The 27,607-nt window shown below is 45.0% G+C and overlaps 1 protein-coding gene across 10 annotated transcripts in view; it reads right to left on the minus strand.

Moving 5' to 3' along the window:
* Positions 1 to 27,607, minus strand: part of CACNA2D4 (calcium voltage-gated channel auxiliary subunit alpha2delta 4) — a 132,854-nt gene that overhangs the window by 94,729 nt on the left and 10,518 nt on the right. For 4 of the 10 annotated variants that reach the window (XM_074871683.1, XM_074871682.1, XM_074871681.1 and 1 more), the window contains exons 3-14: positions 25,639 to 25,755; positions 24,080 to 24,139; positions 22,481 to 22,643; positions 20,144 to 20,275; positions 18,338 to 18,398; positions 17,591 to 17,741; positions 15,276 to 15,350; positions 13,987 to 14,076; positions 5,742 to 5,855; positions 4,574 to 4,652; positions 2,392 to 2,525; positions 727 to 744 (exon numbers count right to left, since the gene is read on the minus strand). In XM_074871683.1, the coding sequence (XP_074727784.1) occupies positions 727 to 744; positions 2,392 to 2,525; positions 4,574 to 4,652; positions 5,742 to 5,855; positions 13,987 to 14,076; positions 15,276 to 15,350; positions 17,591 to 17,741; positions 18,338 to 18,398; positions 20,144 to 20,275; positions 22,481 to 22,643; positions 24,080 to 24,139; positions 25,639 to 25,755 (1,194 nt within the window). The remainder of the gene's footprint in view (positions 1 to 726; positions 745 to 2,391; positions 2,526 to 4,573; positions 4,653 to 5,741; positions 5,856 to 13,986; positions 14,077 to 15,275; positions 15,351 to 17,590; positions 17,742 to 18,337; positions 18,399 to 20,143; positions 20,276 to 22,480; positions 22,644 to 24,079; positions 24,140 to 25,638; positions 25,756 to 27,607) is intronic. The other 6 variants (XM_074871689.1, XM_074871684.1, XM_074871680.1 and 3 more) reach the window with 3 other exon arrangements.

The raw sequence follows: 27,607 nt of genomic DNA on the forward strand, positions 1-27,607 counted from the left end.
CTTAGGAAAAACAGAGACAAAATTATGATCCAAACAGATACAACATGGTGAGCTGTCTTTATGGGGGATACAGGACATGCACGTGTAATGGGGTAACAGTTACTCCTAGTACTGCAGAAGACAGATGCTCTAAAAACACACACAAAAGGAGGTAAAACAGGTGAGACACATGCAAAGGAGTCTCCCAAACGTGCCTAGGTATTGAAAGGACCTAATCCCTCAATGCATTCCCCTTCCATCTCTTATTTGGTCAAGTAAGTAGCAAAGCAAGAAATTACCTCCTCTCTGTATTACTGTACACACTAGGAGCCATAAAGAAGACAGTCAATAATCTATGCAGTTATTTGAAGGAGATTTGAGCCTGGTATCTTGAATTACTGGTCTGCATGATTCCACGTGGAAACTTCCCATTCACAGCAACACTCACACCAACACACAGCAAGTAAACTTCTCTGGCACTTACCGGACATATGGAAAAAGAAATCTGGTCAACTAAGCTACAGCACAACACAGACACCCCTACCTACTCTGAACCAACAGCACAGCACAGCTCTCCAGTACATCCAGCATTTCTTCTCCTCTTGCTAGTGTAAGAGGGTGCCTTCAATGCTGCAGCCCCCACACCCCCCTAGATGTACAGGCCAGCTGTGGCTGTGAGCGCTGTCACTGACACACCAACTGGCACAAGGGAAACGGCACGCTCACAAAACACAGGGGCACAGTTACCTCCTCAGACTGTGGCAGCTAGTGAGAGGCATGGATGAACAGATGAATGAATACGTGAATGGAGGAAGGAATCAAAGGTGGAAGAGGTTGGGACGGAGGAAGAGAATGGCAAGCTAAGCCAAGAGACAAAAAAGAGATACAGCAAAAAAAGTGCAGCAAACAAATACTCGTGGCTGCCTTGGGAAGTGTGACACCGTGCATCAGTGTCAGAGGTGTCATGCCTGCTAATAGAATAAACATGCTGGGTAGTTAGTAGCATTTCTGGAGGTTTTGCTTAATGCACTTAAGTACCATGTCCCCAGCTCTCACTTAGCACAGCTCCTGCAACAAAAGACATCCCCATGTCACCCTCACAGAGCTAGTGTGCCATGGCTGCAGCCTCAATGGTCAGCCACAGCACAGAGGTGGGGGACAGTCCCTTACTACAAGAGTCTCCTGAACATAACATCTATGCACCATGATGGTGCAAGCCTGGCTGCCTTGGAGGTATTTCTCGGGGTTTGTGTGGTCTTGACTCTGAGCACAGTATTGAGCACTGTCACATGTGACCTGAACTTCCACGTTTCCTGCTACAAAGCTAAGCTCAGTACCCCTAGTTTTACTCCAACTCAGAGAGTTCAGGTTTCTCACCATGGATCTTAAACTCAAAAACTGTAGGTTCTCCCCAGGGCTGTGGCAGACACCCTAAAACTGCTGCTGGCCAGATCCGAGCCAATAACTTCAGTCCCACAGTGGGATTGTATAGGGAAACACTCTCAATGTTTCTAGAAGATTTTCCCTCTCAGATAGTATAAACAGTCCTGAGACCTCAGGTTTGTTTCTGGAAGAGGGAAATCTGACTTCTGGTAAGCTCTAGCTGTTCTCAATTATGCAGATGCTTCTCTGGGGTGAAGAACCCAGTGTAGGAAAAAAACTTTATCTCCCTGAAAGCACAGAGACCCCCAAGAGAGCAAGTGTAACTTTTTCTTTCGGCAATGTATGAAGCGATGGAGACTGAGATTGAGGAATGTCTTCTATTTGGGGAAGTGCAGGGGGAGGTTCCTTCAGTGTTCTACTCCTTTGTCCTTGCCTTCACTCCTTGGAATCTCAAAGCTGCCTTGGCAACACAACACAGTATTAGCACCTGCTCGTGGTTGTCTTGCTAGCTCTAGGAACGAGAGAGTGAGTCTGCTTCCCAAACTGAGATCTGTGTCTACGAGTGGCAAGCAGGATGCAGTTAGCTACTGGGCTGGAAGAAATAAATCTCTGTGACCTGTATCCTAAACTGTAAATAATTTTTCCTGTGAATAATCCTTTAGAAGGTAACCTGCTTTCACAGAAGCACTGCTTAAGTCATGCTGTGCCTGTGTGATTAGTCCTGGGCTCCTGGGTCACTGCAGATTCAGACCTGAGTCTACATACACATCTCAACTCCAGGAGTAAGCAGAAAATAAATATTGTCGGTCTCAGCAGAGTCAGAAAGCAGTAATTTCTATCAATCAACCAACTCCTGGTTTTACATAAGTTTCAGCACTTTATTTAGATTCTGATACACATAAGATATTTAGATGGGAAGCTGGGACAAGTTATATACCTAACTTACTAGCTGGGTGTCTAGTACCTTTGCCAGTTTGGCCTACAGGCCCTACTGTTTGCTGACTAAAGACTTGTGCTTTAAGTCCTTACCGCACTGTCCATGTAGGCTTCAGTCCAAATAATGTCATGGTCATGGTTGATGACCATGGGGCGGCTGAGCACATGCAGGTACTCCATCACATTCTCCTGGACATCCGCCAGCGTGGATATCTGAGTGTAGTAGCCTTCATGGAAAAACAGAGATGTGAGTCGCTCTGCTAACAAGTCTTCAGATTTTTAAATAAGTGCCCATGTGAAGCTACAAAACTAGATGCCAAAGACTGTATCTACCCAGATGGTTTATCTGCTCTTTACAAAAAGTGTCTTGTCATGCCTTGTATCCACAAGCTTCTGCAGACACATGTTTCTGTGGAAATCTAGAGTTTCAAAGCACTGGCTCTGTTCTTCTCAAAATACTAGACCAACGCTCAAGACCAGAGTCTTGATATAACCAGAATCATGTCAAGCAGATGTAAAAGGTTGTTTTGGGTCTTAGGCAAAACTGTCCACTAATCAAGGCTGCCTTTGGTCCTGAAGGCCCAACATATACAAAAAAAAGTATTCCACCCTGCCCAATTTTATATTAAACCTAAACTCCCAATTGTCTTTCAGAATTTTTCCAGCACTCTACTCTCCAGTCTGCCAAGCTTTACACCTAAGGATGCTGACTACTTCCATCTACCCACTGGAAGCAGAACATAAAAATACAAGTTACCTATTTCCAGAGCTTTGTCCATGCGATGGACCCATAACAGTCTAACTCTACAACAAGGAGTACAGGGGAAGAATGTTTTCAAGTTATCAAAAGGTCCTCTAAACCAGCTGCTTAACTGGTTAGAAATGCTAATGCAGTGTAATGTCACGAGGACTCTTGTCCTGCTTCTCACCACATGGAACCGATTGGTTGTTCTTGGTATAGGATAGAGTATGTCAGAGAGATGGAAAACTTTTGTTATCACTAGGAAAACTATGCCCTGTGAAAGGTCTCATGATCTTTGCGGTGTGGAAACAGATTTAGTATGCTTGAAAACAAGGACTACAAGAGCTATACAACGTGTTGAAACAGAAGAACCAAAATCAGTGAGCCTTCTGCAGAGCTCAAGTCTGGTAAGTGAGAATTCAAGTGAAAAGAGCATATTTTTGTTCTCTGGTTATTCAGGAGAATCCATTCTCACATTTTATGGTGAACCAACAGCACCGTGAATTCCCTGTCAATAATCTTATGGCTGAAAATGCAATCTGAAATCCAGGTTTTTATTTTCTCTAACAAAACCTAAAAATGTTACATGTGATTCATAGTGCTAATAGATGAATGTCTGAGCCTTGAACATCCCCAGCTCACAGACATTCTGCAGGCCAGCAACTCTTGTCTGTCAATTATTTTCAGTAGAAAATATACCCACGCATTTCATAGTCTGCCAGAGCCACTGCTCAGACAAGAAAAGAGTTGATATACCCAGCTAGTCAGCCCCCAGCTTCACCCATCCCTTCCTTTTCCTGCTTAAGCAGGATACTGATGTAGCAAGCATTGCTGACTGTCTTCAGGCACACTGAGGCCAAGTCATGCCCAAACAGGGAAGACTTCCCCCTGGCATTCCATTACTCTTGCAGACTCTGATAGGACTTAACTGGAATTTTTAACTGGCCCCAAATGCATAGGTGGTGTAGAGGTGACTCACCTATCCTGAATGAATTTTCCCATTCATACCATTTCATACCAGCTAGAGGTTTGGGGGTGGGATTAACAAGCTATTCTGGTACCTGAGTGAAACCACTGGCACACACAGAATTTGGCAAGGATATAGGGGTTAACCTGCAGACCTTGTAAAAAATGCTGTAAAATCTTTAAAGAAGAGATGTTTGTTTTACACCTCAGCCAAAAGATGTCAGGCTTTCTGACAGAGTTTTGGACAGATTGTCAAAGCCAGCAACTAGGGCACAATAAGCACGGGGACTTAGGTGGACAACAGCCACCATAAATCTCAGTCATAGTGTCCCCCTTGGCACTGTGACAGGAAAATGTGGTGGCTCAGCACGGAGGACTTGTGTTAGTTAGACACAGGCACACTTCATGTGGACAAGTAGGGTCTGCGTTTTCCTTAGGCTGTCTTCCAACCAAGGGCTCCCAGGCCCCAGCTGTAGTGGGTAAGCCTTAGAGGGGTCCGGGGACCTGTGGCTGCAGTCCACATGTGACATGCATGATGGGGGTTGGGGAAACATTCCCATACAGCACCTTTGTTGTTGCAAGCGATCCATTTCACGTTGGGGGCAAAAGTGACCTCCCGTCCAATGAGGTAAGTGAAAACCCGGACCTGGGAACAAGAACGGAAAGATAGAAGAATTAGGCTGTAATGTTCTGCCAAATCCAAATGGTCGAGGTTCGGCATCCTGTTATACACTGGTGTGAATGCCTGTTTGTGGTGCATAGCAGTAGCTCTGCCTTCACACAGAGACAGGAGCCTCTCACTCCATTTATTTTGCATTTTGTGGGCTGGAACTTAATTTCCAGTTACAATAAGCCCTGAAAGCCCAGTAGCACTTGGGATCATCTGAATAACAAGGCAGAAGTGCAAATTCTGTTTGATTTTATGATACCAGCTCTGCCAGGCACTCAGCAACCACAGGTAGAGAGGTTTATAGCTCACAGGAATCCTTTACCCACGGGAACAGCTGGCTGCATGAATCGTTTAGAGAAAGCTTCACCATTTCTCTTGTGTTTGACCAACAACAAAAGAGCCAATCCTGAAATAAACTGCTTTAACAGCCCCATGCTTTGGTCTCTCAGTAGGCTGCTTCTCTCCCTTTGTGCATTTCTGCTAGCTGGGCTGAGGTAAATAAATAAATCAGGAGGGTTTAGGATGAGCCATGGTCTATTCCACTTTCACAGTCTGCTCTGCTAGTGCAAGCCTGTAATCACAGACCTCAAAGTTAATAGGGCTGGAAGGCAGCTAGAGAGGTTGTCTGGGCCACTGCCCTGCCCACCATAAGAACTGGTAAACCTTCCCCAAACAGGACCAATTATAAACAGCCCTGGATAGAATTAAAATTATTTACAAAAGGTGCTTTTTTTTTTTTTTTAAGTTTTAAAATACTCAGCTCAGCAGTCTTTATCATCTTATCAGGAGAATGTTTTGATTGCCCACACCTTTAGAAAACAAAGTGCATGAAAAAAATATCTTCGTTGACCTACAGATATTTATTTGTGATCCTACCACCTCTAAAATCACCACAACAGGCTCCTGCCTGACTGCTTTGTTTTGTGTTTACAGCCAGATGCACACGGGTACTGGAGGATGTGAATGCTCAGCTCTGCCCAATATCCTGGCTCATGCTCTTCTACTCCCACCATAGCAGGATAGCACCTTTCCTCACCCTTTCTATTTATCACTTCCCAGACAAACCTTCCGATCTGGCCAGTTGTATTTTTCAAACACAGCTTCGTAATCCTCTACTGCTCCATCTGTGATCAGCATGATAGCTTGGTTACACAAGCATCCTTGACCAGCATCTCTGAACTACAAACAGAGAGGAAGAGAATTAGTTATCTCAGCACACACCATTTCTGTGTAGTCGCAGCTTATTTATTCATGGTGGGCCAGATCCTGACTTCCTCTTGCAAACCTCGCACTGTGCTCAGAAAGAGCTCCGCTTAAATTAGGACTGTGTTTGTATGCTGCATGTAATTTTTTTATTTATGCAGCCCTTTCTAGCACATGTAGACACAGGAGACTTTACAGAAGTAAAATAATAAGGAGAAATTAAGTGCTATGGAGGAAGGGTGTGATTCCCTGCTGCCTCACATCTTGCACAGTCACATTCGTTTATGCAAAACAGCTATAGACTGACCATAAACACTGCAATTCTGATTTGACAGCAATAACTGTCACTTTTTATGGCAGAAAATGTGAGAGGAGGGGGAAATCAGACTCATTATTTCAGGGTAAATCCATCAATCTGCCAAAAAATAGCAGAAAAAGGCAGGAGCGCATGAAAAAAGGCTACTGACATCGGAGCTGAAATAGGTTATGAATGTGCCAGACAGAAAGGCCATACACTGTAATGATGGATAACCCGTTATCTGTGCATAAGTGATATTTAAGGTAGAGTGGAAGTACGCTGGGATACAAAGCATTGATGTGCTCCCAAGGACACATGGAGAGGTGTTGAACATGCGTGATCTTATGGGCAAGCCAGACCCTGCCTGTTCAGCCAGGAAGACCAGGCTTCAAATGCCTCTTATCTAGTGCTTCTGCATGCAGAGCCATTTGCCTCTCATGCCCTCAGGTACACCAGCTCTAGAGAACCAAGTGCCTTATGCAGCATCAACACAGGTGTTGAATTAGCAGTCACCAGAGGAGGTGGCAGAGAACATCAAGACACAAAAATGAGCAGCTACTTTGCTGCAGCTCCTAGCTCAGGGTCAGTATGCACTTCTTGCACAAGCATCTTGCGGCTTGTATGCTCTGAGCAAGAAAAAGTCTAATCAACAAAGAAGGATACAGAAACTGATGCAGAATAAAAAAATATGGAAAGAGGAAGATATGGCAACTCTGAGCAAGAGAGTAATGAGAGGCAACGGCATGAGATGGAGAACACACAGGAGACTGAAGGACAACTAAGGTTATATCAAACACAGCAGCAATTTTAAACTGGAGAGGATAGTTATATCTTATGAGAAAAAAGGTATCCAAGTGGCAAGACTAATTGCACAAAATGAAAGCAAGCACTGGATGGGAGAATGAGAGCACAGCGTGTGAACTGGGACTTTTTAGATGTTTTAGGGTTCAATTCACAAGTCCCTTCTGTTTTGGTAATGCTATGTTAGGACAGAAGGCAAATGTCTTTACCAACACAGATGATACTGTGGTTCCACTGCAGATTAACATCATGACCATTGATGCCTGGAAGCCAACTCCAAGTCCAGATTTCCCCAGTCATTTCACCAGTCCTACAATTACCTCTGTGATTGCCCCTTATTATGAAATTACCAGGTTCAGTCCTAATATCACCATAATGTCTCCTTCCACCATCATTAATGTTATCAGTCCTGCCTCCTTCAACATCACTATTAATATCACTGAAGTACCTGTTACTCTACTGCAGTAAGCATGGATTCAACAGCTTCTGAATGACCACATGTATGAACCCATCTCTCCCTGTTTTGTGATCATCCCATTACTTGTATCGCTGACCAGAATCAGTACAGATGAGAGAAAAGGGTGGTGTAACAGAGTCATTTGTAACTAGCTGTTCTCAGGAAAGACATCCATGTGAATTATTGAATCAGGATGAGGTTTCTGGGTGTGCTCCTCCTCTTTCATATCACCAGAGCAGCACATTCAGAGGGGGGACAGACTGTACCTCTGCTGCTGTGGTCATGCCAACCCAGCAGTGGGGATCTCCCATGTCCTTCTCTACAGAGTCCCCAAGGTCTGACATTTCCAGTGGTCCAGAAAGCTTCTACACCTTGTACCATGGAAAAAAAACCATCAGCACCAGCTACAGGGTAATTGGAGCTCCAGGAGGGGTCAGAGCACACGTGCTCCTTGCTCAGCAAGAAGACTCAGGGCAAAGGCTGAGGGTGCACAACAGGAACAAGCACAGGATGCTCTTCAGAGCAAATGAAAGGGGAAAAGCAATTGACAGCCACATGGGATTCTGCTGCAGACCATCAGGTAGGAAAAAGACAAGGAGTCTCAAGGGAGCTATTCCTAGGAGAGAGATCAACTGTGTGCAGATTAGGAGAGAGAACAGCTAGTGTGAGCATCCATTAGGGAGGCATAGGGTTACGATAGTGCGGGAGATGCTATCAGAATGAGGTTCAGATCACAGATACATGAACCTTGTAGTTATGAAAGCAGCTTATTCTAGACCGTTGCAATCTAAAACATGTTTTGTTTACACGATTATTAAATTAATACTTAATTAAGGTCACCCACCATTTCATCAAACTACTTAAGACATCTCTTCATGTAGCTTACTTCAGACCTCATAATACTGAGATACTGAGAAATTAGATGCTGTATCAGAACCAGCAATCTCCTAATTACAGGAGTAGATGATATTTTCAACAGGGAAAATGAGATCATCAGTGTCATAGAAATAGAGATTAAAAAGACAGATTTAGAAAACAAATGAACAAGAGGTAATCCCTGATTTTTAGGTCCTTTTGTGGCTGGTTGCAGCTGTAGCAAATGATCTGACAGCATTCACATCAAGCTGTGAGCATAATTCTCTGATCTGACTGAAGTCTCAGGAATGTGAAAGAAAGGGAGATGAGGAACAAGATGGCATCTGAAGAGATGCGGTCTAGAGCTGCGGTTGGTGAATGAGGCATGGAGCTATGTATTCTCCTGTATAACTTTGGTCACATTGCCAGGAGTATCAGGCATGATCTAATTAATTCAGTGTCATAGTCTCTTGTACTCCCTTGTTTGCTCATCGCCATTTATTTTGCAGTTATAGCCCGGTACATAGTTACTAGTGAAGCGATAGGAACATCAGCATAGCTCAGTGATGCGCAGGCACACATGCTGATTATGTACACATCTGGCCAGATGACTGGGCAGCCTCTCTCTGTCTCCTCCTGCCCCGTTCTTATGCAGACCTGCCTCCAGAATTACTGACAATTCAAACTTGGTGGAAGGTGTCTCATGGGTAGAAAATTAGCAGTAGAGAAGGAAACAGCCAGTGAAGAAGAAACGAGAGATGGCATTAAGCAAAATGGCATAAACTGGTAAACAGGAAATCCTGAGCTTCACCTATCCTGAAAAATATGCTGCAGAATCCAGGTCCATAAAAATGCAAGTAGAATCAAGAAAAAATTTATAAATGTTCAGAGAAGACACAAGAAATGGAGTAAAAAGAGTATGTTGTCAGATGATAAAAAACCAGAGGGAAATGGTCAGGCAGAGATTCTTTATAGCCTCCATACTTCATCATCAAAAGGACAATACTGTAATGGCTGGGTGCATACTGAAGTAATAAGAAACAAAAGAATGAATGAATTACAGGCAGGGTTACAAAGTGGTGGGGTTAAACAACAAGTTAATTGAAAGCATTTGAATAATCTGTGCTCAGCAGGAAGGGAAAGAATTGCAGAAGGTGCTGCTGAACTACTTGTCTCATAGGCTAAGACCTGACTGGGACCATATGAGATCCCAAAGGACAAAGAGGGAATCAACAGAAAACATTTGTTAAAAGAGGGGAGGAAACTAGATGGCTAAATTGTCCTTAAATATCTACCACATTGCTAGAAAAATTAGTAATGCAGTCTTCTTGTGAGTTGTGCAAATAAAATGGTTCTCCACACAGGTAGGGCATAAGAGGCCACAAACTCCTTTGATTAATCACATCAGCAGATGGGTTCATTCTTTTTATGACACCACTTTGCTCAAGTTACAGAACTTTACGTCTCACTGAAATCCAGTTTGTTACCAGTTTCACCATTTTTTTCCCACCTATAGCTGATTTAGAGTGACTTACTCATAATTAACATAAAAATTTATGTGATTTCTGAGTTCAGCAGCAAGTCAAGGCACCATTAAACCAGCTTGGTGTTAAGAGGACACATCATTCCAAGGTGGCCTCAGAAAGCAGAACTTGGGGTTTCTTTTGCTCCAGGGTCAGAAAACATTAGCTTTCAAAATACCTGCTTACTCTGAGCAGATCTGGAGAAAGAAGGACCTATAAGAGACACAGATTTTATACTATCTAATCCTAAAAGATTAATATATAACAAATATATGAATATATATATGACTCTTAGGATTAGGGGGTGTGTTTGCATATGGATATATGTACACACATATATTTGGCATGTCTATAAATATATATATATATTTACAATTGATGTACATTAGGAAGGATAGTCAGAGGCTCAAATACCAAACAGGAGGCTGAATACTGGCTGGAGACGTATACTGCAGAGGCAGATCAGCTGGATAGGAATTAACAACATGACAGCGTCTGAAGAAACGTAGCTGTTGTCTTACATTGTGTTAAGAGGACTTAGTGTGTAAAACAAGGAAAGTAATTATTCTGCTCTGCTTAGCATTTGATAGCTCTCAGCTGCAGCACTTACATACTCTTGGGAGGATGGTGTTTCAGGGAAGGCAGGCAGCCTGGAAGCAGCCGTGAGCAGAGCAGCGGCCAGAACAAAGGGGTATAAATCTTACAGTAAAAGGGTGAGAGGACAAGATGTGCCAAGCTTGTCAAAACAAAAAAGAGAAGATAGCAGTGAGCTAAACTAAAACTTGATAAACAAGAAAGGAGCTCAGAAGATAGCACCTGCCACCTGAGAATTGTGAAGCACTTTATAAGTGTATGCTTAAGACCATGGTTTTTCTGGGGCACATATTGTATTGAAACCGCTTGGTGTTGTGGCTAAATTGAAATAGAGAGTTTAAGTGGTTTATTGAACATGGCAGAGGGGGGCAGGGGAGGCTCTGCCTAACTGTTCTCCTGAAGCTGTTCTGCAAATTGCGTCACGGATTAAAATATGCCCTGTCTACCTCAGAAGATAATGAAGGAAAACAAAGACAGGGAGAGATCGTGCTCTTCTTCAACCCCTCTCTGCTACTCATACCTCAATGAGTAGGTCTCTACTGGGCTATTAATTCTATGAGCAATTGGACTGAGGAAAATTACCAGGGAAATTTTGCAGTCACTTTCATTACAGATATTATTCCTGGTTGTCTGTTGTAATCAGCAGAGCCTGTTTCATCAGTGTGATGTAGCAATTTTAATTTTCATTCTCTTGCGTATGCTTCTGTGAACAATAACAGGACAGTCTGTGAGAAATGGCTACGATTACAAGCAGAGAATGTGAATTTTGTCTGACAGGAAGGGGGTGGCCATTTGCACCAAAGTTCCCCCTTCTGCCTGCATGACTGCAGCAGCACAGATTTGTTTCAGGGCACGCTGACAGAAATCCTCTTCCTCCCTTATCACGGATACAGATCTAAGAAGCTCTAAGAGAAGATTACAGAGAGTCCTTAAAGCATACAAGCACTTGGCAGGTGGTACCCTTTTGCCTTAAGCTGTGGTACTTGCAGAGCCTGGGGTCCTCTGGCTGGTGACATCAAGGCACTCTCTAGATGAGCTCTTATCAGGGAAGCTCCAGTTTGGGAAAGGCTGCTGCAGGACAACAGGCGTGTTTCCACACTTGCATGCCTATGTATGTGCAGCCTCTGGCACTGCTGCATGTGCACCAAGACCCAATCTCTGTCTCTTCTGAATGTCACCAGGCAGACAGAAGTCCTGGGATGAAGCTGCAAAGTGACTTGCAGGAGGTTCCACAGGCCTCCTGCTGCATGTGCAGCTGTCACACAGCCGGCTGTGAACAAGGCTCCCAGCTGATGGCTTCAGTGATCTTGGACTGAGGTCCCATTTTATTAAAGAAGAGGCAATCATGGTCCATGCTACACTGAATGACACACTGTGAGAAAGCTGCAACTGGTGTTACTGGGAAAGGAGAGCTGGGTGGAAGAGATATATAGCCCTGTTTTACACCTTTCTTTGACAACAAAGTTACTGTTTCTGAACTCCTGTTTCATGGACAGCAACGTCCAAGATGCAGAGAAGTGCAACACCAGCAGTCACTGAGACAACAGCCACACTTCCTCATCTGCGGGTGCTCAAAGGAAAGATGCTCAAATGCCTGAGTCAGTTGCCCTCTCCCCACATCTGAGGTGATAATGAAAAGCATGAGGGAAGCAGCACCTCACCTTCTGAGTGAATAACACCAGAAGGTTTTATCACCACTGGGTGATGTACTGTCTAAGAGCAATCTCAGAGCTGTTCTGAGCTCATTAGCCAAAGGAGAATCAACAAGAATCAAGACAAGTGATAACTACTTAAACTGTTGACTGCATTTTTGATGTCAAATAGAGAGGAAAAAATATCTTCTCTATCTGCCAAAGAATTTCTTCTCTATTACTGCAGTGGAGTTACATTAGTCCATTAGGCTGCATGGACATCACTCTCTGGAAATATTTTTCGTCCAGTTATGTCACTGGAGGACAGTGTTTTCTGTCTCAGTGTTCTACCATGTATTTTCTATTTCCTAAGGGCATGCCTGGCTCAAAACATGCAGGGTTTTATAAAGATCCTGCCTCCTGGAAGCTTGAGGATTGCCTAGTCTAGTGGGTGAGCCATGCCTGTCAGAAAGGGGGTGTGAGGTCTCCTCATTAGTGGAACCAGACCAGTTTTGGTATCTGTGCCTGGCATGACAGGCTGCTATTTCAGCTGGGGCAAGCAAACTTTCTTTAGGGTTATGATCCATTATTCTTCACCGAGACCTTCAAAGTTGTGCTAGTTGAGAGTGTCTGCAGTTGTACTGCATTGGTGGTCTTTAATCTCTTGTCACTGTACATAACCAGTGCTACATTAGATACTAAGAAATCATTTCTCCTCTGGTGGAAAAATTGTTTAAATATTCTGACTTATATAACACAGGCCTATGTAGGCTCTGGATCTTTGCTTTTGAAGGTAAAGTTAATTTTGTCATAAAGTATAAGGATACATGTAGATAAATCTAGCAGGCATCTAGTCCATGTAATTCTTCTAGGTTTACATCATTACTGCTTCCCTGGTTATCTCAGTAACGATCTTCTCCAAAGATGTTGAACCATTACTACTAGGACTGCTGCCAGCCTGTTACTGTATTGTCAAGGCTACACCACGCTCTTTTCGGGTTGCCATTGAAACCATTACGTTTCTATTACCACTGACAAGTCAACTCAGCTACCACCGTCCCTGGGTTCAATCTGATCATGCTTGCACTGGCGTAAATTAGGAACAGCATTACCATAGCTAACAAACTTTATGTTTGTAAAATAAGAGTGGATAATCCTTCCCAGGGTGTCAATACCTCTAGCACACTGCCTTGAACATCAACACCATTATTATGGTCACCAGCATTGTACCGTGTACATATTTTTGTCAGCACCAAAGGCATTGGCATCTTCAGGCAGACCCCACTATAGACAGTGCCATGAGGAGGTGGGGATGGTCAGCTGGTTCTTGGTCCTTCTTTGTTAACATTCCTTAAGAAACAGAGTTAAGTCTTGTGTTTACCTCCAGGCTACTGAAATCCCAGTTGTTCGCATAAGGCAATGAATCATTCACGATTTTGATCACAGGACATGATCAGACTTACTGATTAGTTCTCCTGTACCTGTGATTTCTTCCCCAAGCACTGATACTCAGCAAAGTGACACTGAAATAAATGTGAACCCTGAGAATAATCTTTCATGTCTTCATCATGATCTACTTACCAAGGCTCACTAATAACATTACTTAAGACTAGAATTGTTGCACTCAGCTAATTAATTATATTTTATTGGCACCATCTATAACTAAGGTGCCTGGGCAATTCCCAGCTGTGGTTCTTGTTAAGGAAACACTCATAGGGCCACAGCCTTGCTGGCTCCTGATACCTCCTGGGCAGGAATCAGGAGCCTCAGAGCATCACACACAAACCAACACCTTCCCAAAGCTGGGTCACCCCTGCACACTGCTTGTTGCAAATTTGGGGCCTGTGAGATCAGCTCATACTACCTCCCCCCAAGTCAGATGTAGAGAGGAAAGTAGGGGTAGGCAGAAACACTTGGGCCCGACACAAGCATCAGCACTGACTCTTACCTCCCTCAGGATTTTGAAGGACTCTGTCAAAGCCTTGTTCACAGTCCCCACTCCTTTTGCCTGCAGTTCATCCACCAGCTGCTTGAAGTGCTGGCAAGAAGAGAGGGGAAAAAGGCAGCAATGAGTTGAAGGCAGGATGCTCCCTTTGACTGAGGAAGGAAAGGGTAACCTGGGAAAGTCTGTGCCATTGGGCTCCTGATCCTTTACCACCACTGGCAGGGTAGTGCAACATGGTGATGGATGGAGGTGGGAAGGTCAAGTGGCTGCTCCATTGACAGTGCCACTGTGCTGCACCTTTGCCCACACAGCCGCAGCAGGACTGCATTTCTCAGCCTGTGTGCTGTGAACCATTGGCAGTTCATGAGACATCATGCAAGGGACAAAACTATTAGAAATCAGACTTTCTGTTATCCACCCCTTCAGGAAAAAAAAAAACAAACCCAAAACATTCCTGTGCATGCAAGAGCACCAGGATTGGGAAAAAGAAAAAATTTGAATGCTTGTCTTCTACTACGGAGGCATTGATCTGAGAGTGCTTTCCACAAAATAGTGTCCAAAAGGCTTGGTGATCCTTTGGGAAACACTGCGGGAGACATCACCCTTTGGAGTCATACTCTGTGACCCAGGGCTAAGCTGGGAAAGAAATCTGGAGAGAAATCCAGTCGTTGAAGACATGCAGGGATGAACTACCTCTGTGGTATTAATAGAGAAAAAGGAAGAAAAAGAAAAACAGTAAGAAGAGCTAAAAATACAAGTCAGCCCAGAGGGTGGCAGAGCAGCTGGATGCAGGCTGACTACCTTGGGGCTGCTGAGCCCTCCTGGATCAGAGCAGCAAAACCCCTCATCAGAGAAAGCTTGCTGGCGGTCCACCCTGGCAAAGGATCAGGCCAGGCTGAAAGCGCATTCACCAGGAAAGGGCTGGTTTTTCTCCTTTCTGAGACCTGAGGATGGGGGGCTTCAAAGATGGAGAACCTTTGCCCTCTGGCACAATTTTTCCACAGCAGTCTGGGCTAGGTCCACTCATGCTCTGGTAGCACGGGGACACAGGGGAAGCTGGTTGCTGCTGTTTAGCTAGCCAGCTGACCCCATCTTACAGCAGCTTTGTGTAAGCAAAGATGAACCATGGAGCCAGCACACACCACTGAAGTGGTGCTTGTTTCTGAAATGCAAACCTTTCTGGGAGATGGTTGTTTCTTGTCCCTGGGGTTTCATGTCACAACATCCTAACCTGTGTACTTCTAACATTAAGAGAGCTACCTGAATAACATCGGAAGGAGCCCGGTACTCACCTCTCTGTTATCTCTGTCTGCTTGGACCAGGATACCCTTAAAACAGGGTTCGACAAAATGAACATAATCATTATACTGCAAAGAGAAAAATGAAAAGAAAGGGTTTGTAATGGGAGAAAATTCATAAAATGGGTTCATGTCCTAGATGAATATTCAGAAAACAGTATGGACCTTTGTGCCATGTTATACATATTTCCCTTAAGAATTGTTGTAGTGATCATGGCAAATTATAATTTTGATAAATCTCTCGTTTAAATAACGTGTTAAACATGGTGTTTTGCTGAGTTCTATCTGGACATATCTACACATACCAAATTACTTTGTTTTCCCCCACTCACACTGTAGAGATTTTCTCCACACTCTATTAGCTTGTGCCCCTGGCCTTGCTTCTAGCACTGTTTGTGCATATTTTTGACTTCTGGAAAGTCTGTGAGTCCCCAGTCACCAGCTGAACCTTGCAAGTGGTTTTGTAGCCTAATGTCTGATGCCTCTGGCGCACTGCTGAATGTTAACATATCAAGTTACCACATATCCACTGAACTGTGATAATTAGTGTGGTGTATGCTTCTAGCCCGATAATTATGTGAGGTAAAACATACTAGTGTAAACCTTTTCCTGCAACGTTCAGAAGAGCATAATTCATAAAAGCATGGCTAAGAAGCCACTGATGCTCAGCTAATCAATAGGAGCTTGAGTCACAGAATCACAGAATCATCTCAGTTGGAAAAGACCGTGAAGATCATCCAGTCCAACCATTAAGCTAACACTGACAGTTCCCAACTACACCATGTCCCTAAGCACTATGTCAACTCTACTCAAACACCTCCAGGGATGGGGACTCCACCACCTCCCTGGGCAGCCCATTCCAACACCTCACAACCTGTTCTGTAAAGAAATGCTTCCTAATATCCAGTCTAAACCTTCCCTGGCACAACTTGAGGCCATTACCTCTTGTCCTATCGCTTATTACTTGGTTAAAGAGGCTCATCTCCAGCTCTCTGCAACCTCCTTTCAGGTAGTTGTAGAGGGCAATGAGGTCTCCCCTCAGCCTCCTCTTCTCCAGACTAAACAACCCCAGTTCCTTCAGCCGCTCCCCGTACGTCATGTGCTCCAGACCCTTCACCAGCTTCGTTGCCCTTCTTTGGACACACTCAAATAATTCAATGTCCTTTTTGTAGTGAGAGGCCCAAAACTGAACACAGTAATTGAGGTGCAGCCTCACCAGGGGTAAGATCACTTACAGGGGTAAGATCACTTCCCTGTCCCTGCTGGCCACGCTATTTCTGATGCAAGCCAGGATACCATTGGCCTTCTTGGCCACCTGGGCACACTGCTGGCTCATGTTCAGCCTGCTGTCAGTGTGTCCGAGCAGTAGGTTCTTGGTGTGAGTACAGTAAAGGAATATATTATATGCCCTTTCTGGGATTGTTTTTGAAGAATAGATGGTATTTCAAACACCTTAATAACTTCTCTCCATTTTTCTGCCAACACTGTTCACTATTCCATCTATACAGCCATATAAAGACAGAACTGTCAGCACTGGACTTCCTAAGTATCTTACAAAATAAAAAGCTATCAACAAAAAGTAGACTTTATATCTCAGTGACTGTGCCCTGTCAAGCTTTTATAGAAAGGAGCCTGGGGAAAGGGATGGTGCTTGACTTCGCTTTGAAAATTAGGAGGTAATCTGCAATTTGCCTTTAACTGGGTAACAACCCTCCCATGGATCATGGAAAAGTTTTGCTTTCTGTGGTCAGTAGTGCTGGTTCTCTATGGGTAACCAGTCGCTCCTTATCCTGGCCAGGGCTTAAAAAGGGAGAGAGTAACACCGAGGCAACCTGACCAAACTCCATGCAGGCCTGTGCAGATTGACTCTGAACTGGATTGCAGACTTGCAGGATGCTGGTGCAAAAAAGGCATGGTAATTTCATAGCCTGAAAACATTATCCTGAGGATTATACTGCTGCTGGACTCAAATACAGTATTATGCTATACTAGGTGAATTTATTAGTTCAGGTGCCTGTTAGCTCAGGTGTCCATCCATAGCACTTTATCTCTGTTGCAGTCACATCGCTAAGTAAACAAAAGGATGTAGCTAACATCCTCCATAGAGGGGGGCGAGATGACTTAGCAGCCACCCTGCTGACCACTCGAAGCCGACTTCCCAAGGATAATTAGTTTTAATCCCCCATCCAACATAGGTACTAAGTATTGTAGTTATGCCACCGTAATGCCTGTAGTTTGCGAAAGGGACTGAAGTGTTGGTGCGAGGCACAAGGAAGACAACTCAGCACTGGAAATGGGAGATAACTTACTGCAATGATGTTGACAAAGTCGTTTTCTCCCAGAGTATCTAAAATGGTGGCAATGGTGTGTTTGGCAATGGTCATCCGCAGGCCCTTCATGCTCCCACTGACATCCACAATGATGACAATGTCCTTGGGAGAGGTGGCCGCTTGGATGTACCTTTATAAAAAGAAGAATACAAGGAAGCACCGTGAGCCTATGGGGAGGAGGAACGCTGGGCATGCTGCTGTCACATGTTGCTACCCGCAGCATGACATGCGCCAAGCACAGCTATCCAGCAGAGTGAGGCTGGGCATCTGATGGGTCCCTTCCTACCAGTCTGCCTCTTCCACGGGCCCCAGCATCTCACTTCCCACATTGACAAACGTTGGGCCTGCTGCAGACACATGTCCAAATTCAACTGAGAGTGACAATTGTTAAAGCCTTTTTCAGCCATGCTGAGTAAATGACCTGCATTTCTGGAGTCTGAACAGCCCCGTCCCTCTGGTTGCAGAATTATAAGGAGGATAGGACAGAGAAAGGACATGCTGGGGGCAATTTCCATGTGGCATTTGTTAGATGCCAAATGGAACTCTGGTGCTGGCAGGCAATAGGGCTTCCTAACTTGGTATGCCTTCATTATGTACCCCTCATCTCTTGCAGGAGCAGCATGGGGCAACCAGTAACTGCTGATCAGCCACTAAGGTGTCACCTTGGAAAAGAGGGAGAGGGGAAGACTGAAAGGTGCTTTGGCCAAGTGTCTCCAAAACTCTTACCAGCCACGATTCCTACAGTCGAAGGAGACAACTCCGTTCTCATCTGGTAACCATTTTATTCCTGAAGGGAGCAGCAAAAGGAGCAATCAACACACACAGACAGGCAGACATCTGCTCCCCACACCCCAGGCACCTGCACTTCTGCTGTTCACTGCTGAGACCCAGCTACCCCCCATTCTGCAGAAAGACAAGCAGAGCTGTGTGGTCTTCAGCAGTTCTCAGTGAACCATTTATTAAGTTTCTATTAAAAAATGTACTAGGCATAATCTGACAGAATTTGGGGAGCAATTGCACTTGCTTTGAACTTTTTGCCACTTTGATGTAGTTGTCAACAACATCTTTTTCTCTCCAAGGGTGGTTGAGAGCATAAAAAAGCAGCAGCATGACAGGAATGTGTTGCAGATTCCCTGCTAAAGGCTCAGTTCACAGTTATCATAGAGTCACAGAATGGTTTGAGTTGGAAGGGACCTTAAAGATCATCTAGTTCCGACCCCACTGCCATGGGCAGGGACACCTTCCACTAGACCAGGTTGCTCAAAGCCCCGTCCAACCTGGCCTTGAACACTTTCAGGGAGGGGGAATCCACAACTTCTCTGGGCAACCGGTTCCAGTGCGTCTCCATCCTCATAGTGAAGAACTTCTTCCTCACATCTAATCTAAACCTACCCTCTTTCAGTTTAAAGCCATTACCCCTTGTGCTATCGCTACATCCCCTTGTAAAAAGTCCCTCCCCATTTTTCCTGTAGGTCCCCTTTAAGTACTAGAAACCCCTGTAAGTTCTCCCTGGAGCCTTCTCTTCCCCAGGCTGAACAATCCCAACTCTCTCAGCTTGTTTTCACAGGAGAGGTACTCCAGCCCTCTGATATTCCTCTGGACTCACTCCAATAGGTCCATGTCCTTCTTATGTTGGGGGCCCCAGAGTTGACTGCAGTATTTCAGGTGGGGTCTCACGAGAGTGGAGTAGAGGGGGAAAAAAATCATCTCCCTTGACCTGCTGGTCATAATTCTCTTGGTGTAGCCCAGGATACAGTTGGCTTTCTGGGCTGTGAGTGCACACTGCTGGGTCATGGTAAGCCTCTCGTCAACCAACACCCCAAGACCTTTTCCTCAGGGCTGTTCTCAATCCACTCATCACCCAGCCTGTATTTGTCCTATGTTGTATCGTCTCTGCTTTCCCCTTCCACAACATGTGACAGGTGACAGAACAAGGACATGCAAACATCTGACAAAGGGGCCACCAGGCCAAACTACAGCTGCAGAGGATCTCATGGATTCCTCTCTGCACAGGGCCTCCCTGTTGTGCAGTGACCTTACCTGCCACTTGCAGCTGGCAAGTGAACAAGAAATCAGGCTGACCAGCTGCATCTGCCATGTGTGGCATCAGAGATGGAGAGAGGCTGTGGCCACCACTAAAAACTACAGGGGAGCATGAGGCAGGAAGCCCTCCTTCAGCCTCTTCACCCTGCCTGTGAGATTCACAGGTCCTGCAATGGTGTTTTGTGGGGTTTTTGGAAGGCAGCCTGCCCAAGGCACACCCCTGCAAGCAAACTCCTCTGGGGTTGCAAGGACAACATGCCTGGGGGACTGATCCGCTTCGGAAAAAGGGGTTTATGCCTGCCATGGACACTATTCCTTTAGCCTAAGCAGCAGCAACCAATGCACTGAATATGTTGCACACTGCACCCCTCCTTCATAACGCCACACTACACCCAGCTTTCCCAGATTGGGCTCTTCCATGACACAGACACTGTCCTGCAAGACTATTGCATTGAATTGAAAGAGTGAAGCTGATCTCTGCTCTTTTACCTGGGTAGAGCCTGAAGAATCCAGTGGAGCTGCCAAAGTACTGCCAGGTCAATGTGGGATCCCTTTCAAAGTTGTCCACAAAAATAGGATTCAAGGCTTCTGACATGTAAACACCATTCAGGATGTCAGGGTCTGTGGGGGAAAGAATAGAAAATGGGGAAAAAAGTGTGCAAAAGAGGGGAGGATACCCACCCCTGACCTGATGGAGGAGCAGGATGGGAACAAAGGCAGTCCCAGGAAGAATGCAGCCTTGTCCAAAGCTTTGACGTTGAGCAGGGAATTAGAGGCAGCATTCAAGTAAATCCTGGAGGGCAGGTCACCACTGGCCACTACAGGTGATCTCAGCTTGATCATGTGGTATTATCTCCATTTCTCTTTCCAGCCTTGTCTGCCCTTGGGCATTATGTCTGATTGGAAGAGGGCTCCAAGAGACCCAGGAAAACCAGCACTGTGCTGGGCACAACTGGCATGCCACACAGGCAGGATGCAGCTGCTACCTAAGAGGAAATGTGTGTCTGTTGTAAGGCAACTGCCTGGTTCACCACTGAGTAGAACAGCCTTTCTGCAAAAAGTGTTTAAATTTATGCTAGATGTAATTATCTAAGACAGAGGAGCTCTAGGATTTATATGCAATTTCTCTCTCTCTTTCCTCAACAATTCTTTATTTTTTTCTTTGTCTGCCCTTTCTTTCACAAAGTCTGAGCTGTCCTCCCTTGCCCCTGATCTCATCAGAATCAATTGGAAGTTGCAGACTTGCAAGAACTCGTTAAGATGCAGTGTATATTTGGTGTCTGTGTTGACTCATTTCCTCAGGAGACCAAACAGAGCGGCAGCAATAGAAACAGGGAATTATAAGAAACTGGTCATTGTAGGATTAACTGTAATAATGTTGAAAGGAATGGGGCTTTGACCTACCACTTCCTGTTTAGTCACTTTAGTAAAGGCGGTTTTGGTCAAAATAGTGGAAAAATTGAACTGTGGCACCCCAGCAATGAGGCCAAAGTAACGCATGCAGGAAGGGAGCCAGACAAGCTGTGGAGAGGCAGGCTTGCTGCTGTTTGCAAGAGAGGGAGTACTGCCAGGTACTGTTCCTGGGAGGAGCCCTGGGCATGCAAGCAGCCCTCCTCTTCCTCCATCTGCTGCTCACTCTCCAGCTATAGCCAGAGCAGCTGGATGGTTTGTGTCAAGCTGTACAGGCAAGAAATCAGCTATCTGGGAAGTGCCTCTTGGCTGTCTCTGACAGCGGCCATTTGTCCATCTCTCTGTGTGCTGCTGTACACAGCAGCCTACTTTGTGTAGCTCTGTTGGAGCTACCCACAGCCAGCTCTGCTGGTGGCTCTATTGTGAGCAAAACTTTAGTGTCTGTGTCTGTCAGACCAGATGGAATTCATTTAAAATCATGGGAGAAATAGAACTCCCTCTATTGGCCCTCCAAATAACGTAGCAGTTGTGAGTGCAGTCATGAGCGCCTGCTCCTTCTGGTCCTGAAGACTGTAAACGAGCTCCATCTATAAGAAGTAATGACGCTTTTTTTTTCTTGTCAAAACGTATGCAAGGGAAGAGTTGATGGAGAGGCAGGGAAGGAGCCAGTTCAGGCAGCTTCGAACATTGGCCAAAAAGAACAGTAAACTTAGAACAATTGTGGCTGGTGTCTCAGCCTGCAGATTTGGCAGCAGCCTGGAGATGAACTGGCTTCTGGTGTGCAGCTGGAGTGGTGTGGATGTGCAGGGGGAGAGGACACAGTCTGGGCAGAGATGAGGCCATGTGAGCCTCAGTACCTCCCTGAGCTCCTGCAGCTGCTAAAGTGCCAAAGGCTTGCTGAAAATGGAAAATAGCCCACAACAGTCATGTCCTGGTAGCAGTTGTGAATTACCCCCAGTCCCCAGTGGATATGCTCACTGGGAATTAAGTGTCCCCATGAGGTGTTAGTGCCTCATAACACAAAGGTACTTGGGGTCTAAATTCTTAGCTGAAATCCTTGAGATCCTTGACACCCGAAGATCTGACCCTTTGTGTAGAGTAACAACTGCCAATAAATTCACATCACAGTTTGCTTCACAGTGTCTTTGTTTAGGTAGATAAACTGTAGGAGACTATACTGCCTGCCTAAGATGGAGGCCTGTCTATCATTAGAGGTCTTCCAAGAGCAGATTATACCTAAACCCTTCACAGTGACAGGCTACTATACATACATGACTATGCCTTAGGACAGTACCTTTACAGCCCTGTTTTATGTCAATTGTTTTTTTTCTATTCCCATCCTCTCTTTCAGTATTATTACTGGTAGTTTCCACAGCAACCAGTGGGAAGAAAGTAGAGGCCAGTAGAGGCCATTACCTTTGTTGTAGACATTGGTGGGGAGCTGGATATCACTGTATGTGGTGTTCACCAGCAGGTTACTGAAATGCTCATTTGGCTCCAAAATGAATTCATCTCCAAGCTCCACATAATTATCATTTTCATCCTTCTCATTAATCAGGAGAGAGTTGTAGTAATCAAACTGTTGATGAAGATAATGGAAAAGAGAAAGGCAACAAGAGAGAATAAGACAGATTATTACCAGTACTACCCCAAAAAACCACTCCTTAAAACAAAAAAGGGATATCTGGAGAATTCAGGCTTCAAGTAGAATCAAGATGAGCCGCAAACAAGATCTGTTACCAACTGGAGAGTGTCAAACTGCCCAGATGATGGTTTCTGCCCAGTTTCTTATTGTCAGATGCCCCCATGACTGAAAGCATGGTAATAACCATCAGCAGAAGAGCCACCTGAGAGCAAAAGGACGCAGTGGCAGACTCCCATGGTCCCTCAGAGGTATTTAAGTGACTAGCCAGAGAGGTCTCACTAGGTCTAGCTCCCAGGTTTGCTAGAGGGCATGCCAATGCTGAACTTACTTGCCCTGTGTCTACAGCTGTCATTTACTAGAGTTAACTTCTGATGTACATCCAGCTAGGATTATCCCCTCACTCCAAGCAGCAGGCCCTTGTCAGGAGCAAAGGACAGAGGTGCTCAAAGACAGCACAGTTTTCTCCCTGTGAAGGCCACTGGGGATTTAGCATCCATGGTCACTTTAGTATCTTCACCCTTTAATAACAGATGTTTTTAAGATTTTTTGCTGACTTTATCAGAGAGCAGAAGTTATTTAAGGATTTACGTTCAAGCACTAACGGTACTCAGGTGGTGTGAACTGTGTGTGCAAATACAGGGTCATGTACCTTGACTCACCTGTGACCCTTACTGTGAATGCAGTTGACCCAACTAGCATGACTGTAATGTGATTCTTACATAAAGAGGTAGAGGTGAAATTGGTAGCTAGTTTGATTTCAAGAAGCATTTTCATTCCTACTCTTTCCCAGCACGGAGAGTTGTACTTGCAGAGGTAGCCTGTACTTTTGCTAAGCACTCTGCACTTGTACTGTGGACAGCAGTCTTCCTTCATTGGAGTTTTCACTCCAGTTCCTTTCACCAGCAATAATCCTGTAGCTTGGCTATAGTTTTTAACAGAAAGGCAATTGTCCAAATTGCTTGGACAGCACCAAGCTTTCACCTAAAAGGGAGTCTTGACAAGTGAGAGTCTGCAGGGTAGATTAAAGATGATGGGAGCTGTTGAGAGAGATGGTGAGAAGCTCAGCTCATTGGTATTAACAGTTTGCTGTGGGTATTTGTAACAGAATTCTCCTCATTGCTCATACACAATTTTTAGCTCATTTTCCAATCAAGTAACCCACAAAGCATCAGCTAATTTGCACTAACATGTCACATAGTGACAATGTTTGTGTCGCTTACTCACACTGGTTTCTAGACAAGCTGAGTGTCCTGAAGACAAGGAAACTCCTGTCTATGAGCCTGAAGCAACTGGGGGCTACTAGGCCTGTCTTTTGGCTAGTGTCTCTGAGGATGTGTGTCACATTTTGTCACTGACAGGGATAAACTTACCTCCAGTGAGGAGTTGTACTCATGGTTCAGATCTGCATCTTCTGCTGCTTCCACCAACCTCTAATGCAAGCACACAGAAAGAAAGATGAGTGGGTGTGGTGGAAAGCCCTCCAGAAGCTCCTCCAGCTGTATCAGCCATTTACACAGTTAGTGAAAAGACACACGACTGCCGCCTCCACCACAACACAGAGGCACAGGACTATAAACTTCCCTCTTGCCCTCCTTTTCTGCTGATCTGTCATTATGTGCTGCAACTTTACAGCTTGGAAGGTATATTCACAGCTATTTATTGCCAAGTATATTCACATCTACTTACTCCAGAGTCCCTGCTAAACCCCTGAGCAATATTAGATATCACAGGACATATACAAAGAGAAACATGTTCATTTAGAGAAACAACAGCCAGAGATTTAATTTAATTTTCCATGAACCCTTCCAAAAAGCCATGGGAAAGGCATTTCAGACCCAGCCTGATGTCAGGATTTCATCAAAGGAAAAGGCCTTGTGGGAGCCTCAGTCTGGTATTGTTACTGAGACAAAGACCGTGACTTGATTTCATAAAGGGTTCAGTGATGCTGCGGTCATTTGTAAGCTCTTACCATTTATGGAAGGCAATATGATCAACCAGTATTCTCTAATATGTTGCTTCAGGACACTAATTCTCAATTGGTACAGACTAGGAAGGAATCCAGCTAAACATATACATGTTTTCAGAGTTGCACAATCAGTGACAGCTTCAGCAAAACTACTTTTTGCTCCTTCACAGAGGATAAGGCAATCTAAACACTGGAAAAGTCTGGCTATGAATTTAATGTTATGGGCCAAAGCTCTGGGTCTAAATATGCCCACATTTCATTTTGAGATTCAAATGATGTGTTTCTGGATGACTTTTCCACATTAGACGCCTTAAATAGTCAAGGCTCTGTGACTACAGAAATATGCTTTTCATAGTGGGTAAATATAAGGGAACATGATAGATACTTAGATGCAAGCAATAAGAGGGGCCATAGTGATTACCTGCTCTGATGTCCAACACAGAAACAGCTAAAGACCTCTTGCCACCTCATCCATGCTTCCCCATGTACACAGCTGGAAATCCAAGCACATTCCTTGCAGCTTGTGTTCAGGGGCTGCAGGAATTTCCCTTGAGCCACACACAGAGCTGAAACAAGCTACTAGTCTTTGATGGCCAGAGTGCATTACACAGGGATAAACTTTATTTTAATTTGTGAGAGGTTTTTTTCTCTTTAAACAGCTCTTTTCTCCTAAAGGAGTGTTCATTCCCTCATATTTATTCCTAGACTTTGTTTTTATCTTATTTCCTACTTTGGGCTGAGGGAGAAGCCAGCATTCCCTTGTCTGAACACCCACATCCTCCCACCAGTGTCTATTTAAAGCTCAGAGTGAGCAGCCAGCTGCACCAGCAGGCATTTGGTTGGGCAAGGAAGTCCTTGTGCAGCCTCTGCGCCCACACGCTCCTAGTACAGGCAGGAGGCCTGCATCTACTGCTCTGGGGCTGACAGGAGAGGACTTCCTTCCCCTAGGCCACAGGGTCATACCTCAACAGCTTCAACCTTCCTGCGGAGCATGCTTTCCATCTGCTCCGAGAACTTCTTCACCAGCTCTAAGCCATCCACCTCTTTGATCTTCAGAGTTGGCTCCACATCTTTGTACTTCTACTCAAGGAAAAGCAGAAAATCCTGCTGAGCAGGAGGCTCACAAGAAGGGTGAATCTATTATTGCTAGCTAGGTATTGTCTTTGGCAAAGAAAGAGGTGTTGAAATAACTGGTCTTATTTATCACTTCCCACCTTTGCCTTTCCTCTCTTTTCACCCCATAATATGGGTGTGTGCAGATCACTGGCCGTAACACAAAGCATCTTAACTAACTAAAAGCAACTGATCCAATTGTGAGCTTGTGGATGTTGAAAACAGAAGTGTACGTGAAGCTATTAGTGCTTACAAATAAGAGAAGCAGAAGGTTGACTTTTGAAAACCTAAAATATGCATTGTGCTTACATCCATACTAACATTATATGCATCACATACCTGAAATTTACTTAAGGCAGAGGGAAGGGCAAGGGAAAGGAGCTGTATTCTGTCATTAATTCACCTCCTATGTCATATGTGCTCTGGGGCACTAATGGAAAAGATGTCATGCTAGTGCACGTCTTGTCCTCCCACACTGCCATCATACCTGTAGGGTGTCTTGTCAGGTCTGCAGCAAGAAGGGTCTACTTAGGACTTAGGTGGGAGACTGCCAAGGAAAGGTCAGCAAGACAGTTATGATACTGCTTATTCAGCATGCATGAGCATGCTTTGGGCCAAAAGCAGCACAGAGGCAATTCCCAGAAACTAGGAATCACAAGCATGGCTACTTAGTGCTGTCTCCACTGGGAGAGATGCTGTAATGAGAAGGATGAGGATCTGACAGCTTCAGAGATAACCAGCTTCTTCTGACCATGTTTCATATAATCTAAGCATTAAAAACCTGGGAGTACTCCCAAACTGGGTAATAGTAATCTGCCTCCCTAAATCTGCCCTTTCAAGACTACACAATGGTCTTTATTTCTCCTTTTCAAAAAATCCAAAAGCTAACAGAGATAGGCAGAAAGAAAGAGCAAGAAAACCTGCAAAAGGACACGAGACAATTAACCTATTTCAGAAAAGACAGAGCCTTACTTCTTCAGTAATGTGGAAGCACAAAGGCAACCAATTGAATTTCCCTGGTCCCTCATCATCATATCTCTGCACAGTATACACACACCCCCTCCATCTTCATGTTGTATTAGCACCATAGCAGCAATCTCAGCCAGGGCTGGACTCCTTGTGCCAGTACAAAATGAGGTGGTGAACAGGGTAAGGGGATGGCAGGGCTTTTAGTGGCACTTTCGAATTAGAAGAAAATGGTGGGGTGGGATGGGGCGGGGGGACTTTGCATGTCTTCAGAGTGAGCAAGCAGAGCTCCTTTTGTTCAAGAAGCTTATTGACCATCCAGGAGGGCAGCTGAGCACAGGCAGAGTAAGAAATGCCTTGAGCATGGGGCAAGCTGAGGAGGTCAGACAGAAATAGCAGCAGCATCAAGCCTGCAGCAGGCGTGGCGGGGAGGCTGCTCGCTCTGTCTGGCATGATTAACAGCAAGGGTTTTATTGGATTAAAAATGCCAGGCCTCGCATCACCTCTGCTGCAGCTGGGTAGCTGGGATGAGTGGGGGAGGAGGAGGAGGTTTGGTTGAACATGAAGGTTAGTGTAGCCATGCTGTCAGAAGAGGGATGTGCAACAACCACCCCCCCAGCCGAGGTCCCTGGCTGCTGATGAGACCACAGCACACATCCCAGCTGGTGCCTGTCCCATTTAGCTCCATGTCATGGTTTCATTGTGAGGGAAGCGATGTCTGCCAGGCTAGGCTTTAATCAGGCCCTCCTCGGAGGGAGGAGGGTAATCTCTCCTGGGAAAGCTAGTGAAGGGGGGGACCACACCAGCATGGGTAAGCACGCACTTTACAAATTGACCTGCCATCGGTTACCTT

The sequence above is a fragment of the Strix uralensis genome, chromosome 5 (genome assembly GCF_047716275.1).
Source record: "Strix uralensis isolate ZFMK-TIS-50842 chromosome 5, bStrUra1, whole genome shotgun sequence".
NCBI lineage: Eukaryota > Metazoa > Chordata > Aves > Strigiformes > Strigidae > Strix > Strix uralensis.